General features: G+C 37.2%; 1 protein-coding gene across 1 annotated transcript in view; it reads right to left on the reverse strand.

The window, feature by feature from the left end:
- Positions 1 to 16,332, reverse strand: part of cab39 (calcium binding protein 39) — a 39,375-nt gene that overhangs the window by 6,204 nt on the left and 16,839 nt on the right. Inside the window, exons 2-5 of the mRNA XM_043702008.1 lie at positions 12,220 to 12,384; positions 6,750 to 6,868; positions 4,073 to 4,241; positions 3,743 to 3,802 (exon numbers count right to left, since the gene is read on the reverse strand). Coding sequence (XP_043557943.1) covers positions 3,743 to 3,802; positions 4,073 to 4,241; positions 6,750 to 6,868; positions 12,220 to 12,384 — 513 coding nt within the window. The remainder of the gene's footprint in view (positions 1 to 3,742; positions 3,803 to 4,072; positions 4,242 to 6,749; positions 6,869 to 12,219; positions 12,385 to 16,332) is intronic.

Genomic DNA, 16,332 nt, shown 5'->3' on the forward strand with positions numbered 1-16,332 from the left:
CATAATATTTTTGAATTCAATTTTATGTCACACCTGATTTAAAAATAGCAAAAGAGGATTTTAACAAATGCAGGAACACTTTCTCAACTCAACTGCAAGTGAATTTTTGCAACTTCTTTGTTATGTGTTTAATGAACAGGACTGCCAACTCTCAACAACTCCAAGAATGCGCTTATTCTATTTACAGGTGATGAAAGCAGAACGGTCCTTGGAAATTTGAGAATTTACAACAAATATCAAAATATGACATAGGATATGATGCATTTTTAAACTGTATTATTTCTTTGCTTGTCACTAAAATTGAATTATGACGATTTTAAAGAGTCACATCTATCAATTACAGCTTAAAAATACGGGGTAGACCATTTAGGACAGAGATGAGGAGAAACTTCTTCACCCAGAGAGTGGTGGCTGTGTGGAATGCTCTGCCCCAGAGGACAGTGGAGGCCCAGTCTCTGGATTCATTTAAGAAAGAGTTGGATAGAGCTCTCAAAGATAGTGGAATCAAGGGTTATGGAGATAAGGCAGGAAGAGGATACTGATTAGGAATGATCAGCCATGATCATATTGAATGGCGATGCAGGCTCGAAGGACAGAATGGCCTACTCCTCCACCTATTGTCTACTGTCTATAATTTTGCATGTTTGAGATGAGAATTATTTTATTTGCACGTGAAAAGGTTTTGCTAAAGATCAAATTTTAACCTACTACAGAAATGCAAATCAAAAAGCTGTGCATTCAGTCAATCAACAATAAACCAATAAGAACCCAGCAATTTTCCAATTTCTTTAAATTATGATCATGAACTGCTGTTTTGGATTTGAAGTAACAAGTCAAAACAGCATTCCATGATCATAATTTAAACAAACTGGAAAACCACAAAGCTACTCAATGAGGCAGTAGAATAGATACAAGGAAATGTCACTAGAGGGCACTCCCATATAATTTTTCAAGTTCACAGGGAACTTGAACCATTGAAACAACTTTCCCTTCACATCGAAGATGGTTTTCACTGGAACAGTCAGCCAACAGATGCAGCATCCAACAACTTTTCAGTCTTTCAGGTTGCCTTTGGAACTTTCTTTGGGACCGTTAATTTTGCAGATTAATGTTCAATGGAAGCTATTATCAATCTACAAATCAATATCTATTCAAAATAATCATAATCATTACAGAATTCTTCATGATGCACACTGTTCTCGTACTTTACATTCTTATCATTCAGTAGTGCAGATCATTCTTGTGATCAAAGTGCTTTTAGCCAACTAATTTCCTTGCTTCTTCTATTGATACTTATGTTTAAAATACCAGCAATCAATATGCAAAGCACACAATCAACCATTACTTGCACAGATAAGATGTCACAAAAACAATTAAATGAATCATTCGCTCATCTAGGAATAGAAATTGCGCAGTGCAGTCAATTTTCCATATTGTGCTATTTAGAATAATACAATGTTTCATAAAATTACAACTATTGAAATAATTGAAACTAGGACATGACTTTAAAATATTTAACAAAGCACAAGCTTAGAAAAACAGACAGACATAGGCCAGATAGTCAATTATAGATCCAACAGCATCAAAGGCCTTTAATGTTTTTTTTAAAACATGGAATGTGAACACTGAAGGAAAGGTCAGCGTTTGTTGCCAATCCCAATTGCCCTTGAACTGAAAGGTTGGCTAGGTCATTTCAGAGGGCAGCTGAGAGTCAACCACACTGCTGCGGGTATGGAGTCACATGTAGATCAGAGATGTGGGGGGGGGGGGGGGGGGAAGAGACAGATTTCTTTTCCTAAAGGGTGAGAGAACCAAATGGGTATTTTTGACAGTGGTCACAAGGTCATTAGGCTAATCTTTAATTCCAGGTTTCACCACTTGCCATGGTGGAATTCGAATGCATTCCCCTGGAATATTAGCTTGAGGCTCTGGATGACAACTGCTGAAAATGTGGTGCTGGAACAGTGCAGCAGGTCAAGCAGCATTCGGGAACAGGAGAATCGACGTTTCGGGCAAAACGTCGATTCTCCTGTTCCCTGGATGCTGCCTGACCTGCTGCACTGTTCCAGCAACACATTTTCAGCTCTGATCTCCAGCATCTGCAGACCTCACTTTCTCCGCTCTGGATGACAAGGTCACTGACATTACAACTATGCCACCAACTTCTCCAACTCCAACAAGAGTGAACTCAAATGAAGAATAATTAAATTTAACCTAAAAAAAACACAATTTCATAACTAAATTTAACCCAGCAGTTACCCATAGGGTACTAAAGCTCTTCACACACCTCCCTCCTCCAATCGTGGACCTATCCCACCCATTCTCAACCAGTTCTCAAATTCTTGATTTTGTGTCAGATACAGAGTAACGTCAGGGAAAAGGAAGCTTCTACCATTCAGACAGTTAGATCTTTGAAGGCTGCACTCTTCTCAGTGACAAATAATATTTCTTCACCACTATCTGCAAAATTCAACCCAACAACTTCTAGATTGCAGCAGATAACCTTGGAACTCCAAGGGTACGTTGAGATTCAACAAACTAGGCTTGTATACCCTGGAATTTAGAATTTAGAAAGTGATAGCGGTTTTTGAGAAGATTTGTAGCTCAAGGTTGATGAGATGGATGTAAGTTAGCTCGCTGAGCTGGAAGGTTTGTTTTCAGATGTTTCATCACCGTGACGAGGTAACATCAGTGAGAGTCGCTGGTGGTATGTCATGAGACATTAAGCGGAACAGGTAAAGAAACTATTTTGCTGCTTGTTGAGTGTAGGATTGGAGAGAATAGAATAACCTTTAAATCCACATCTTTTGAGAAAGAACTTAGAATGGCCTTCTTTTACAAGTAAAATGTGTTAAAAGCTTGGACTTCTTTCCCACAATGGCAACTGTCAGGATGTTTAGCAGAAGTATCCTCACCTTGAGTGTGACAATCCCTCCTGGTTACCTGATTAGACTTTGCTGATATATGAACTGTTCCCATCAATCTTGCTTTAATGCCTGAAGTCTACTTCATAAACAAGTGATGGATTTGGTAAATTAAACTGAGAAAGTCTTTCTCCTGTATACCCAGGAGTCCAGATTTCGGTCATTGGCATAATTGTTGCTCAGCACCAGCAAACAGGTCAAGAACCCTGTGCTAAAATATATGAAATAATACAACAACTTGATCTATTTAATAAAGAATAAAAACAAGCATGGCTACAAATCTAAAAAAGCTGGCTCTCGATATAATATGGAGCGAAGGGGCTCTCAACTTGCAAAGTCTTGAGGCTGTATCTTGTAAAGTCTTCCCTTTAAACAATAATTCATTTCTACCAAAGACAGTGAATGCATATTTTACATCCTGAATCAAAAATTAAAATCAATGCTTTGATTCAGATGAAATTCTAAAACATTCAAGGATAATTCTACTTGGATTTCATTCGATTAACAAATGGATAATGAAACATGAAATCAGCAACTTGTCTTTTTTTAAAATTTCAACTGAAAAATGGGAGATATTTCAAAAGGCACACTTCCACGCAAATTGTGTTGCATAGCAGAAGTTCCCTAAATCTCCCCTTTTCTTCGCACTACTTCAAAGAAAAGTGGATAATTTTGTTTTAAAAAGCAGACCAAAGTTCTGCGTTTTAAGTGCCATGTTAAATATGCCATGTTTATGCCTTTTAAATGCCATATTAAAACGGTTGTGATCACAATCCAAATTGTCCTCCCACTCCCTAAAGCAACAAACATTTACTTACTCGATCGTAATACCGTTCCAAAAATTCTGCACTCAGAAGTTTATGTCGTGTAAGCAAATCCTATAAAGAAATCACACATCGTGGTATGACTCTGCAATTCAATACCAGAACAAGAAAAAACATAATAGGACAGAAGTGAATCATGTTATACATATAGGGAATGGTAAACTTTTGCAAAATATGTAGTTACTTAGTAGCTTTGCAACATCGGTATAGTTAATCAAAATACTTTATGTTTGTATTGAAATTTAACATATATTGCACCTTCTTCAGATGAAAAAAATGCATACCCTCAGTCGGCTTAAGAAAACATCTTCATATGCAAACTACCTTGAATGTGGCAAACGCGTCTGAAGCAATGTCAAAAGTTGACATTTCCACATATCTGAAGAAATCATAAAATTGCTCAGCCCACAGAATAACTTTTGCCAATGGTTCATGCCGGATACATTCGCGCAGCATAATGCCGCAATTAAGTGCGATTTCTGGTGATTCATACCTACAAAGACACAAAGATTCTTTAGGATAAACAAAATCCTCAATTTCTGACATAACTTCCAAACTGTTAGATAACCAGTCCTCACTTTGGCCTGTTAGATAACCTTGTATACCAGATGTCTAAATACAGTATTTCCCAATAGTTCTAACTTCATATAGTTTATTCTAATTTGAGTGTTTTGTTAATAATGCTTTTAGCAAGTTCCACTGTAATCCTTCATTTGAACTTGATTACTGATTAACTTACATATAGCTCGTTTGCAACTAATCCCTGTGCAACAAAGCAAATGAGTACAATATCCAATTTTCTTTCAACTCTCAGAAGTTTACAATATAATATTAAGCAAATAATGGGAAATATAATTTGCAAGTGCCATTCCATTCATACACATTACAAAATAAAATTCTTTTATGGTATTGTTGGACTGCTTCCTCTGGCAAATTTCAGCATATCCAAATCTGACAGTTTAATTTAATTTTTAAAAATCCACGTCATTAAAATAAAATGTATTATCCTACTTAATGCATTTGTAAATTTACTTAAAATGTAATCAAACAACCTAGACTAGAAGATTCTTATGTATTAAATTACTCTCAGAGGAGTCTTTATAATGGCTAATATTCAAAATCCAGTTCAAAGCATTGGAATTTTACATTCATAGAAACATAGAAAACAGGAGGAAGTCATTCAACATGATCATGGCTGATCACTGAACTCAGTACCCTATGAGGAGAAAGTGAGGTCTGCAGATGCTGTAGATCAGAGCTGAAAATGTGTTGCTGGAAAAGCGCAGCAGGTCAGGCAGCATCCAGGGAACAGGAGAATCGACGTTTCGGGCATAAGCCCTTCTTCCTGAAGAAGGGCTTATGCCCGAAACGTCGATTCTCCTGTTCCTCAGTACCCTATGCCCATTTTCTCTTGATATGCTTTGATCCTTTAGCCCCAAGAACTACATCTAACTTCTTGAAAACAGTCAACGTTGTGGACTCAACCAATTTACATGGCAGTGAATTCCATGGGAGTATCACTGAGTAAGAAATTTCACTCCAGTCCCAAATGGACTACCTCATCTCAAACTGTGAACCACTGGCTTCCCTATTATTTCTGCATTTACCCTGTCTAGTTCAGTTAGGACTGTACAGGTTTCCATGAGATATCCTCCTCCAATGAATATAGTCCTAACCGAACCAGTATCTCTTCATTCAAGACTTTTACCAGACATTTCTGGAATGGAACTTTGTTGCACTCCTACCACAGTATCCTTCTTCGAAGCAAAACCACAACTGTGCACACTACTGCTGATGTGGTCTCACCAAGGCCCTGTACAACTGCAGCAAGATATCCTTCTCTTGGACTTGAATCCTCTTGGCATAACATACCATTTGTCTTCTTCACTGCCTGATGCACCTGCATGCTTACATGCATGCTTGGTGCACTTCCCCTTTCCATTCAGATAATAATTTGCCTTCCTGTTCTTGCTACCAAGTTGGATAACCTCACATTTAACCATTATACTTCATCTGCCATGCATTTCCCCACTCTCAAATTGTCCAAATCACATTAAAACATCTATGCATCTGCCTCACAGTTTACCCTCCCTCCCAGCTCTAGGTCATCTTAACTTGGAGGTATTACATTTTGTTCCCTCATCTAAGTCATTAATACATTATGATTAACTAAAATTATACTCCATAAAGTGTGACACAACAGCTAAAGATCGGCACCCGCCCCAGCACTATACACACACATTTTTCTAAAAATTAAAGAGACAAGCACAACAAACATAGTTGCTGATGTACTGATTCACTGTTGGTATTTTCAAACTAGCCTGCCTGGGCTAGGAAGCTAACAACAGAGACCTTCATTTTCATTTAAGTGCTGACTTGACTGTCTCTTGTATGATCACAGTTTAAAAACAAAATACAAGCAGGAATTACTTTTAAACTTCATGTGGAGTTTGGATTAAAAAGGAAAAAACAATGTTGAACATAATTAAGTGACATGACGAGGGTTACACTTCATAAAATTGCAGTATTCATCGTTGCAGTAATTCAGAAACTCTTTTCAAGGTTGGCGCATTTAGTATTTTTGAATTTACTCATGAGTATGCTAAAAAGGCTGAGAGATTCTTAGAAAAAAACCATGAAGAGCATACAGTTGCAAAGAGAAAACTGGCATTATCAGTAAGTGATGGAAAGCAGCAGCCAATCTCAAAGCTGGTGCTTCAGGAAGTGTATTTAGAAACATTCAGATTTTTATCTTAAGCAAAAAAGAAACTAATCATTTCATTCAAAGTTGTCCTCCTCACCACCAAGTAGCTGACTCCTGGTTCTGGCTTTACCAATGCATTCCTTCCACCATCAACACACTACTGCTGGTGAAACAGACTGGGTCTCAGTGCTGATGTGGGCCTCTGCAACTCTCCTCTTAACTAAGACTATAATGTTCTTGCTTATATAACCAAGTACATACAACAAAACTACACATACAAAATAAGTTTCTACACACCCTTTCAGTAACATGAACAATATATTTTGCTGAGTGCAGATATATTCCACAGTTGGAGTCCGTGTGCCAATCTGCCTTCTCAAAATGTTGTTGAAAATCTGAGCCACATCTTTCTTGCCCTGTGAAAAGCAAGAAAAAGAGAGAGTAAAAATGGAGAGATCAGGAATACAGGGATGGCATAGATTTGCAAAGTTACCAGTTCACTTGTTGCAAACAGTTTTGGGTTTCTGGAAAATAACCAGAGGGTAATTTACTTTTGTCAACTTTACTGCTCTTACTACAGAGCAAGTTCAGCCCTTTCCCTTCTATCATGCTGAGAAAGCAATTACAACCGCAATGACAGATTAACCCATTATAAACACCATGTAAAGACAGAAATTGCATTATTCAATTCACAAGTCTAACTTTTTTTCATTCATCTGAACAACAATGTTCATCAACACAGCTTTGAGTTTCTTAATAAAGGAATACTGGAAACATCATGAACCGCAAAGTAACTTGTGAATAGCTGCACTGGCAACATCTGCATTTTGTGCAGCAAAGTTCTTTTTCCACAAACCCACCTTAAAAAGGAAGTAAACAAATTGCAACTTCAGTATTAAGAGGTGCTTTGTCTATACAACCAAATATTAAATGCCAAGACATGCAAAACAATTTAGCATCCAAATTATTTTCAAAATCATATTCTTAAATCATAATTCAACCATAAAGGAATCCTAGCTCAGAATTAACCATAACAAGCAATGAAGACATTAAATCAAAGGGTTCTCTACAGGATGCAGTCATGAATTCTTGGGAGGTTGTGAGGAAAAGATGGATAAAAATCTGAATCAATAGAGGCCAAGTCCTAAGCTAGCCTAACATTGATGCATGAATAATTCTACAATTACAAAAGGTTACAAAGTGCTTACAGAAAGGAGAAGACTGGCCCAAGTAATCTATGCCTATGTTATGTTTCATCCTTCTTCAAATAATCCTATTAACATTTCCTTCTATTCACTTCATTATCTTGCATTTTTCAAGCTTTCCCTTAAAAACATCTACATTATTTCTCTCAACAACTACTTGTGGTAGCATGACCGATATTCTCTATTTAATTCCTTACTGTACATAACAATAAGGTGTATTGACGACCCCAGTGTTGTTCTTGCCAGGAAGTGGAAACACCTCAAAATGGACCTATCAAATAACTTCATTATCTTAAACCTTATCAGCTCATCGCTCTTCTCCTTTCTAGAGAAGTTTATCCAGTTTCTTTTATCATTCTCAACAGATATAATCTCTCAGGTCTGGTGTCATTCCAGTAAATTGTTTTTGCACTTCTCAGCTGTTAAATCATTCTTCTATCCAATCAAAACTGTTCAGAGACCTCCAGGGGTGCTCTATGTTTAACACAACATATGTATTTAATTTTAAACCTCCAGCAATTAGCCTCATTGTTCAGTGAGATGGTGTTGAAAGCCTTTTTTTTGGAAATCTACAATGAAATTCCCTGAAGACCTTTTGTAAATCTAAATCTACTATTTCAACTGTACTACCCTCATCTACCTTGTTACTCCTCGAAGAATTTAAAGAACTCAGCAAACATGATTTTCCCTCTTGAAAGCTATGCCACAATTCTATTATAAAACAAAAAAAAGGACACTGGAGATCCGAAATAAAAACACAAATCGATGGCGAAAATCTGCAGGGTCTGGCAGCATCTGAGTAGAAAGCAGTTAATTTTTCAACTCCAAGGACTGTTCATCAGAACTGAACAGTTCCGATGCTGATGCTGCCAGACCTGCTGAGTTTCGTCTGCAATTCCCATTTATTATTTCAATTCTGTAATTCATCCTGCTAAGGGTCTCGTTAAGCCAATTTGGGGAGTGCACAATGATGGTGACATCGTAGAGAGCGGTTGACCTGGGTTTGACTCCTGGCCACTGAAACCTTATGGTTTTAAATCCAAAAACAAAACGCAAAGCAAAATGAATTTGATCGGTCGTTGACTTGCCCTAAAAATACACCAGGTTTTCATTCTTTCAGGAACACCTCCAAATTGTTCTGATTTTCCTCTCATCAGGAATTTCTGCTGAAGGGTTTCTGCCTGAAATGTCGATTCTCCTGCTCCTCGGATGCTGCCTGACCAGCTGTGCTTTTCCAGCAGCACACTCTTCGACTCTGATCTCCAGCATCTGCAGTCCTCACTTTCTCCCTGTAGAAGACTTTGCCTATTTCTATAATTATTCCTTTGTTACAGCTGCATCAAACACCCATTTGGGAAGATGAATATTTTATTTTAAATGCAATATGGACAAGTTACCTTGAAAAAGTTGACTCAAAGACCAGGTAACTTCTTTTGAGCTTTCTGTACAGAGGAACTACTGCATGTCTGGACATGCCTCTGGAACATTAAATGCAATGATCTTTTGGAGGTTCTTCCAGTGAAGAGACACAAGGATACAAAAGATCACTGGTGCACTAACAGTTAGAATTGTCAGGATATTTACAGAAACTCAATACAATGTTCATTTCAAGTCTACAGTAACCAAAATACGAAGGAAGCACTTTAATCACAAGAAAGTGAAAAGGACCATCATTAATTTTCCCATTATGTCAATAGTTTACAGCATTAAATCATTTCTGTGAATAACGAGACTATTAATGTGGTCACAAGGCAAGTTAGCAGAGATCTTACTATTCTAAGAACAGTGGGGATAGACCAATCTGGGATTTGCAGCACCTGGGAAAAGATCTTGACCAGAAATCAGAAAAGATCCTGTCTTGAAAAAAGAAAGTGAGCCCAGGGAGAGTAGTACAGGTTTGTCTTGTAACTGCAAATTTTAATTTGACTGCAGGGGGCTGATAACAGTTGTCAAGGATTAAATTCCAGAAATGTGCGATTCTTTAAGTACCACTGTTCATCACCACAGACCTTCAAACTCCTCTGTTCCTCCACTGAACTGACAAGATAAATTTTAGGCCTCTAATCCCTGTGATGTTATTGGAAAAACAGAGGGATTTTAATCTGAGTGCACGCTGCAACTTAGAAAATCATCCTTCCTTGTGAGACATGAAGGAGGAATAGGTGCTTGTTGTGACTGCAGTTCAAATGTTGCTAATAATAAAGATTTATTTTCTCTTTCGATCTGAACTTACAAATGTCTTGCATTTGATCTTTAAAGATACAGCATCTAGTGGTTAATACACACTCAGCAATGCATCTTGGTGCAGTCAGCAAAGAGATGGGATAAAGGAGGAAATAATCCTACATCTTTCCCATGTCCATAACGTCTTAGAAATGCATTTTTCTAGCTTGTGTTTATCTTTCCAAGTGTATCCTGACTTTTTCTCTAAGCTTTCTGTGGTACTTGGCCATCCTTTACTTCTTATCTGGTTAGCTAATGCATTTTCTTTGTTTTCAGTGTTTCCCTTGAGTTTATTAAACTGTGGCATAGTATTATCAATGAATTGCTTCCTTTTTACGTAGGATACATTTCTTCATAACACTACAGATCACAATTCACATTGTTCTAATTATATGTTCTAAGCACATTTTCTCATTCATTTTTCATGATTTCATTCTCATTCTTTTAAAATGAGCATTTTTCCAATGCATTACTTTGACCTCACCTTACTCATGCCCATTTCAATCTTGACTTTAAACCCAATTATGCTAGGATAGTAGTTGCCTGGATCTTCTATTCTTATCAACTTTGGTTAATTTTTCATTACCAGATCCATCAGCACTCTTGTTTATTGGGCTAGTAACATATTGAACAAGAAAACAGACTTGCAGCTTGTTAGAAACTGAATTCTCCATGCCCCTCAATTTTCAAATTTATTTGATGTTAGTTAAACTTCCTTGATTATTCTATATTCTTTGCATAGTTCATATATTTGTTATTTTAGCCGCATAGTACCAGAGGCAACAGGATTTTGTTAAAGTAGATTTTTTTAAACCACCCTTCAACAAAATAAAAGGTAAAGCTAAGTATGCTTTGTAAGACATCTTGCAGGTTTTTATTCTTATTTGTTCCTCCACTTGTTACATTATTTCATACGCTCAGTTTTTATTGGATCAAACAGAACAGAGCTACGTTTTATTAGACCCAAGGGAGTTGGAAGTAAAAGTTTACAGAGCAACCTCGATTATCCAAATGTCGATTACCCGAATTTCAGATTATCTGAACAAGATCTTGATGTCCTGATGCTTGGCTAAACTGTGTTATCCGAACAAAATACTCCTCTGCCCGTATTGTTTGGATAATCTAGGTTGCCCTGTGGACAGCTGTGTGCAAGATGATTAACCTGAGAAAACATTTCTTTGTATTATTTTAAGTGTTTAAAATTTGGAGTTGAACTGAGGGGACAAGCTCAAGTTACCTGAAGTTTACATGGAGCTCAAGTAATGATAAGAATGCTATTTACTCTTGATTCATTTACAGAAACGTTATAGGAGATTTAAAACAGTTGTTTACTTAGGATACAGAATTATATAACCTAATTGGTTATAAGTATCCACAATTAAAGTTTTGCAGTAAAACAATGCAAGTATGAAGTTATTTTCCACATAGACCCACTGATCTATTAATTGGCCAAATGATTAAAGGCATAAGTATTTCCAGTAAAAATTAACTAGAAACACATTAAAATGCCAGGCTTCGATTGCTTTCAGCAATCAACTCTTAAAACTATTTTAGCTGCACAATACCAGAGTCAACAGGATTTTGTTATGTAGATCTTTTGACCCATCCTTCAAACATATTACCAAAAAGGTCAAAGTAAAAGGTAAAGCTCTAAAGTGTGCTTTGTAACACATCCTGCAGGTTTTTAATCTGTAGTTTTTCCACATAAGCTCCTTTCCATGGATTCCTTAAAAGCCTTGAGATGAACTTGCAGCAAAAGCCACACCATACAGGGAGAGATCAAAAGTGGATACCTAAGCAATCGCATAACCAGGGGGAAAAAAACTTGATTACACATCAAAAAGTTCAAGAACGAACTCCCCCACAACAGTACTGACTTATTTTGATGTCCCCCAACAAACTTACATTACTAGCAGTTTAACCAGAACATTCCAATGGCACAAGAAAATAATCAATATATAGTACCACAAATAAAAAATAAGCTTTGAGTTAATTTTTTTTTTAAATTGACCAGAGCTTCATGAAAAACTTCAAATAGTGGATTTTCATGAAGTACTCCTTAAATGATAAAAGCACTCCTTTTTCTGGAGATAGAACCTTTATCTTATGGAAAAAACTTGCTACATAAATGTGATTTTATTCACATAGTCACCATATCCAGGTACTCCATTCATCTTTTTTTCTCAATTAGGTGTATCTTCTGAGAGCAACTAAACTTAACATTTGGAAACTATCCTTTCAACCTCAAAATGAATGTTTAATACAGCATAGGTTTGTCAAGAAAATGCACACCATGACATATTTCTAAGAACAAAATTATCTTGCATGTTTCTTCTCACCTCAAAGTCAATGAGTTGTAAGTCTGCTATCAAAGTGCTGAGGAGGCCACTGTTGTACAGCTCCTGAGCCAGCTGTGCCACTGCTTCAGTCTGGGGTTCCTTCTCATTTGTACCATACAAGATTTCCTTCATAGCTACCAGATTCTTCGACACTTCTTCCGTGGCCTAGACAAAAATAAACGTTTAGGAAGCAGATGCTCTTACTCAAACAACAAGTATAAAATCAGTAAAGCTCAAGGGAATGGCACACATCTTAAGTATTTACACTAACAGTTGCCTTTAAAGGTCTGAGATTCCCCTCCTGAGTCTGTGCTAATTTAAAAACATTGAAACATACGGTTTCTGGTCAGACAGCAAAGTAATATTTACCATTTTCAGCAATTAGCAAGAAATTAATTGGTGCTCTACTACACTGAACAGGAAGTTAAGAGTTTTGACCTGCAATGTAGTAAAATGTGAATCCTTTATTTGCCCGGTCAACAAAAAGACAATCAAAACAAGGAGTCTCTTATACAAAGATTGAAGTAGGAAGGTAATCTAGTTCTGTTGAATTAACTCCAAGCAACATTAAAAGCAAACCAGTAATCCATATGATCTTAACCACTGATCTAAATTTTGAAAATGACAGTGATTTTAAAAAAAGAATCTTTTTTCAGGTAACCACTGGTAATTTAACAAGAACCTAACCTATTAATTCCTGACTGATGACTGCAGGGGCTGGTAGAGCAGTTAGAAATTGTTTCCCCAGGAGGGACGTTATGAAGAATGACTTCACATGTAAAGGAAAGGGAAATCTGGAATGCACACCTACTCTTAAAAACAACCTTGAGGCTGGGCGGAGGGGTATTTTAAAGTTAGAAAACAGAAATTTGTACATTGTTTGGAATCAAGGTGGAGAAATGATATTAAAGTGTAGATCACCAGTTGAATGATGGAACAGGCTCACTGGCCTGAATGGCCTCCTCTTGTTTCTACATCCAGAATTAAAAAATTATGTGCTGAAATGGAAAACAACCACCATAAGACAGTGGGGCACCCATATTTCAAATCAGCCACTGTCTTACTGTATTTTCGAACAGGTTCAAGGACTGAATGGTCTACTCCTGCTCTTAATTTCTATGTTAATTTGCAAAAGAAAGGAATCTAACTTGAGAAGAATGTTGGGAAGAGCTGGAGAGTAAAAGTGAGAGTGTCTCTGACAGAGGAACTGGAAATTGAGATTATCAAAAATTTATAATGCATTGACTGTACACCACTGGCACTATGACCAGTCAGTGGCACAGGATTTTGGAAAATACTTCTCACTGTTTCCAATGCAGCACCAAGACAAAGGATTAAAAACAGTCATATATATTCCAATAATATCTGACAATTATTTGATTAGTCTAGCAGACATTCTTTGAACTGCTTTGAATGTATTTGTACCTTTCCTTAAAAGAGGCAGCCTAAACTGCACTCCATTAGTGAAACATAATCTTCCTGCTTTTCTATTAAACTCCCTTTGCAATAAGCATTCTATTAGCTTTCTTAATATCTTTGCTGAACTGCATACAGCCGCATCTGATTCATGCACTAGGTCACCAAGACCCTTTCGCATCTCAGAGTTCTGCAACGTCTCACCATTTAGATAATGTTTCTTTTTTATGCTTCCTCCCAAGATAGACAATTGCACATTTTCCACATTATTCTCATTTGTTGTACCTTTGTCCACACATTTAACCTGGTTGTCATTTTGTAGCCGAACTCATTTTCACAACTTAATTGCTGCCCTTGTAATCAAATTTCACAAACATCCCTTCATTCCCATCATGAGTCATTTAAATAAAATGTAAATAGCACAGGGTGCAAAATTGATCAGTATGCCTATCTGAAAAAAAGCCCATTATCTTCTGCCTGTTTCCTGTTATCCAGCCAATCTTCAATCCACAACATCCCCAACACCATCAGCTTTTATTTTTGGTAACAGCCTTTAATATGGCACTTCACAAAATTCATTCCAGAAATCTAAGCACACCACATCTCCTGGTTCCCTTTTATTCATCTCCCTTTCTCAAAAGGACTCTCAAACTGTTTAAACATACATAACCTTTCATGAAGCCATCTTGATGCTGCCTGATTATTGTGAACATATCTAATATAAAAGCTTCTTACATTTTTGCAATGATAAATGTTAAACCAATTGGCTTGCACTTTCCTGCTTTTGTCTCCTTTTTTTTTAAAAAAGTCATATTTGCAGATAGGGATTGCCATGGAAGTGGAAATCAGCAATCACAGTGATGATGCAGACATGGTAGTTCAAAGATTCATCTTAAGTTAAGTTGGGCTGCAAACAGTCTGCCTCAGTCTCAGATAGTTACCAGAGAGAGGAATGCTGAAAAATAAAAGCTCTAGGTATAGAGAATAGCATTTATACATGGACAGAAGATTGGCTGGCTGACAGCAGAGAGTAGGTGTAAATGGATCTCTTTCAGATTTGGAAGTCACGCAGCACAGGAGTGGACCTAGTGCTGGACCTAAACTGTTTAGCATTTATATGAATGACTTGAACGGATGGAAAGTATGGTTGACAAATCTGCTGACAAGACATGGATAAACAGGAAACTAAGTTAAGAGGGCATAAGGAAGTTAGACTTGGATATTAATAACATAATGGGTGGGCAAGGATGTAGCAAAGAAGAGTATAATGAGGGAAATTGCGAAGCTGATTATTTAAGGCAAGAATAATAAAAGCAAATTATCCAAAATGGTGAGGGATTGCAGCGCTCTGAAATGCAGATTTTATGCCCTTGCACATGAATCATGAAGACTAGTGTTCAGGTACGGTAAGTATTTGAGAATGCTATTATCATGCATCATGAAGAAAATTCAATATACAAAGAACAACTTTATGCTTTAATTATACATGGTACTAGAGATACCATATTTTGAGAACTGTGCAGAGAGTACTGGTCACCTTATTTAAAAGGAAGGATGTAAATGCATTTGAGGCAGTGCAGAGAACTTTACTAGACTAATACCTGCAATGGGCAAGTTGTCTTATGAGAATAGGTTGAAAAAGCCAGTCTTGCATCCATTGGTGTTTAAAAAAAAGTGGCAAACTAATTAAAACAAAATCCTAAGGAATTTGACAGATGCTGCAAGGTTTTGCTACAGCTCTACAAGTCCCTGGTGAGACCACATGTGGAATATTGTGTCCAGTTCTGGTCGCCCTACTATAGGAAAGATAGAGGCTTTGCAGAGGGTGCAAAGAAGGTTTACCAGGATGCTGCCTGGACTGGAGGGCTTGCCTTATGAAGAGAGGTTGAATAAGCTCAGACTTTTCTCTCTGGAAAGGAGAAAGAGAGATGACCTGATCGAGATATACAAGATAATGAGAGGAATGGATAGAGTCAATAGCCAGAACAGGTTTGACTGGTACAAGGGATCATAGTTTTAAGATATTACGACAAAGGTATAGAGGGGACGTTAGAGGAAGGTTCTTTACGCAGAGTTGTGAATGCATGGAATGTGTTGCCAGTGGTGGTGGTGGAAGCAGAGTCATTAGGGACATTTAAGCGACCGCTGGACATGCACATGGATAGCAGTGGGTTGAGGGGTGCATAGGTTAAGTTGTTTTATTTTACATTAGGATTAACTCTTGGCACAACATCATGGGCCAAAGGGCCTATTTTGTGCTGTACCTTTCTATGTTCTATGTGGAAAGGATGCTTCCTCTTATGGAAGAATCTCCAATAAGAGACTCCTGTATAAAATCATTGGTCACTTACTTAAAGACCAAAGATCAGGCAAAAAAAATTCTCTCCAGATTAAGTGCTTGGAACTCTCCCAGAAAAGACAGTGGAAGTAAAGTTCCGGAATATTTGAAGACAGAGGTAGATTCACATTAAGCAAGGGGCTGTAATGTTATTGGGATAGGCAGGAAATGTGGCTTGGAGGTTATTATCTGATCAGCCATTATCGTATTGAATGGTAGAGCAGGTGCTAGGGTCTAAATGACCTACTTCAGCTCCTAATTCATTTGTTTGGTCATATACTCAATTACTTTAGAGCAACTGATCAATACATAATACACAGTGCAATAAACTAACAGACTAAGTTTCATGCACAAATATT

The sequence above is a fragment of the Chiloscyllium plagiosum genome, chromosome 13 (assembly GCF_004010195.1).
Source record: "Chiloscyllium plagiosum isolate BGI_BamShark_2017 chromosome 13, ASM401019v2, whole genome shotgun sequence".
Taxonomy (NCBI): Eukaryota; Metazoa; Chordata; class Chondrichthyes; order Orectolobiformes; family Hemiscylliidae; genus Chiloscyllium; species Chiloscyllium plagiosum.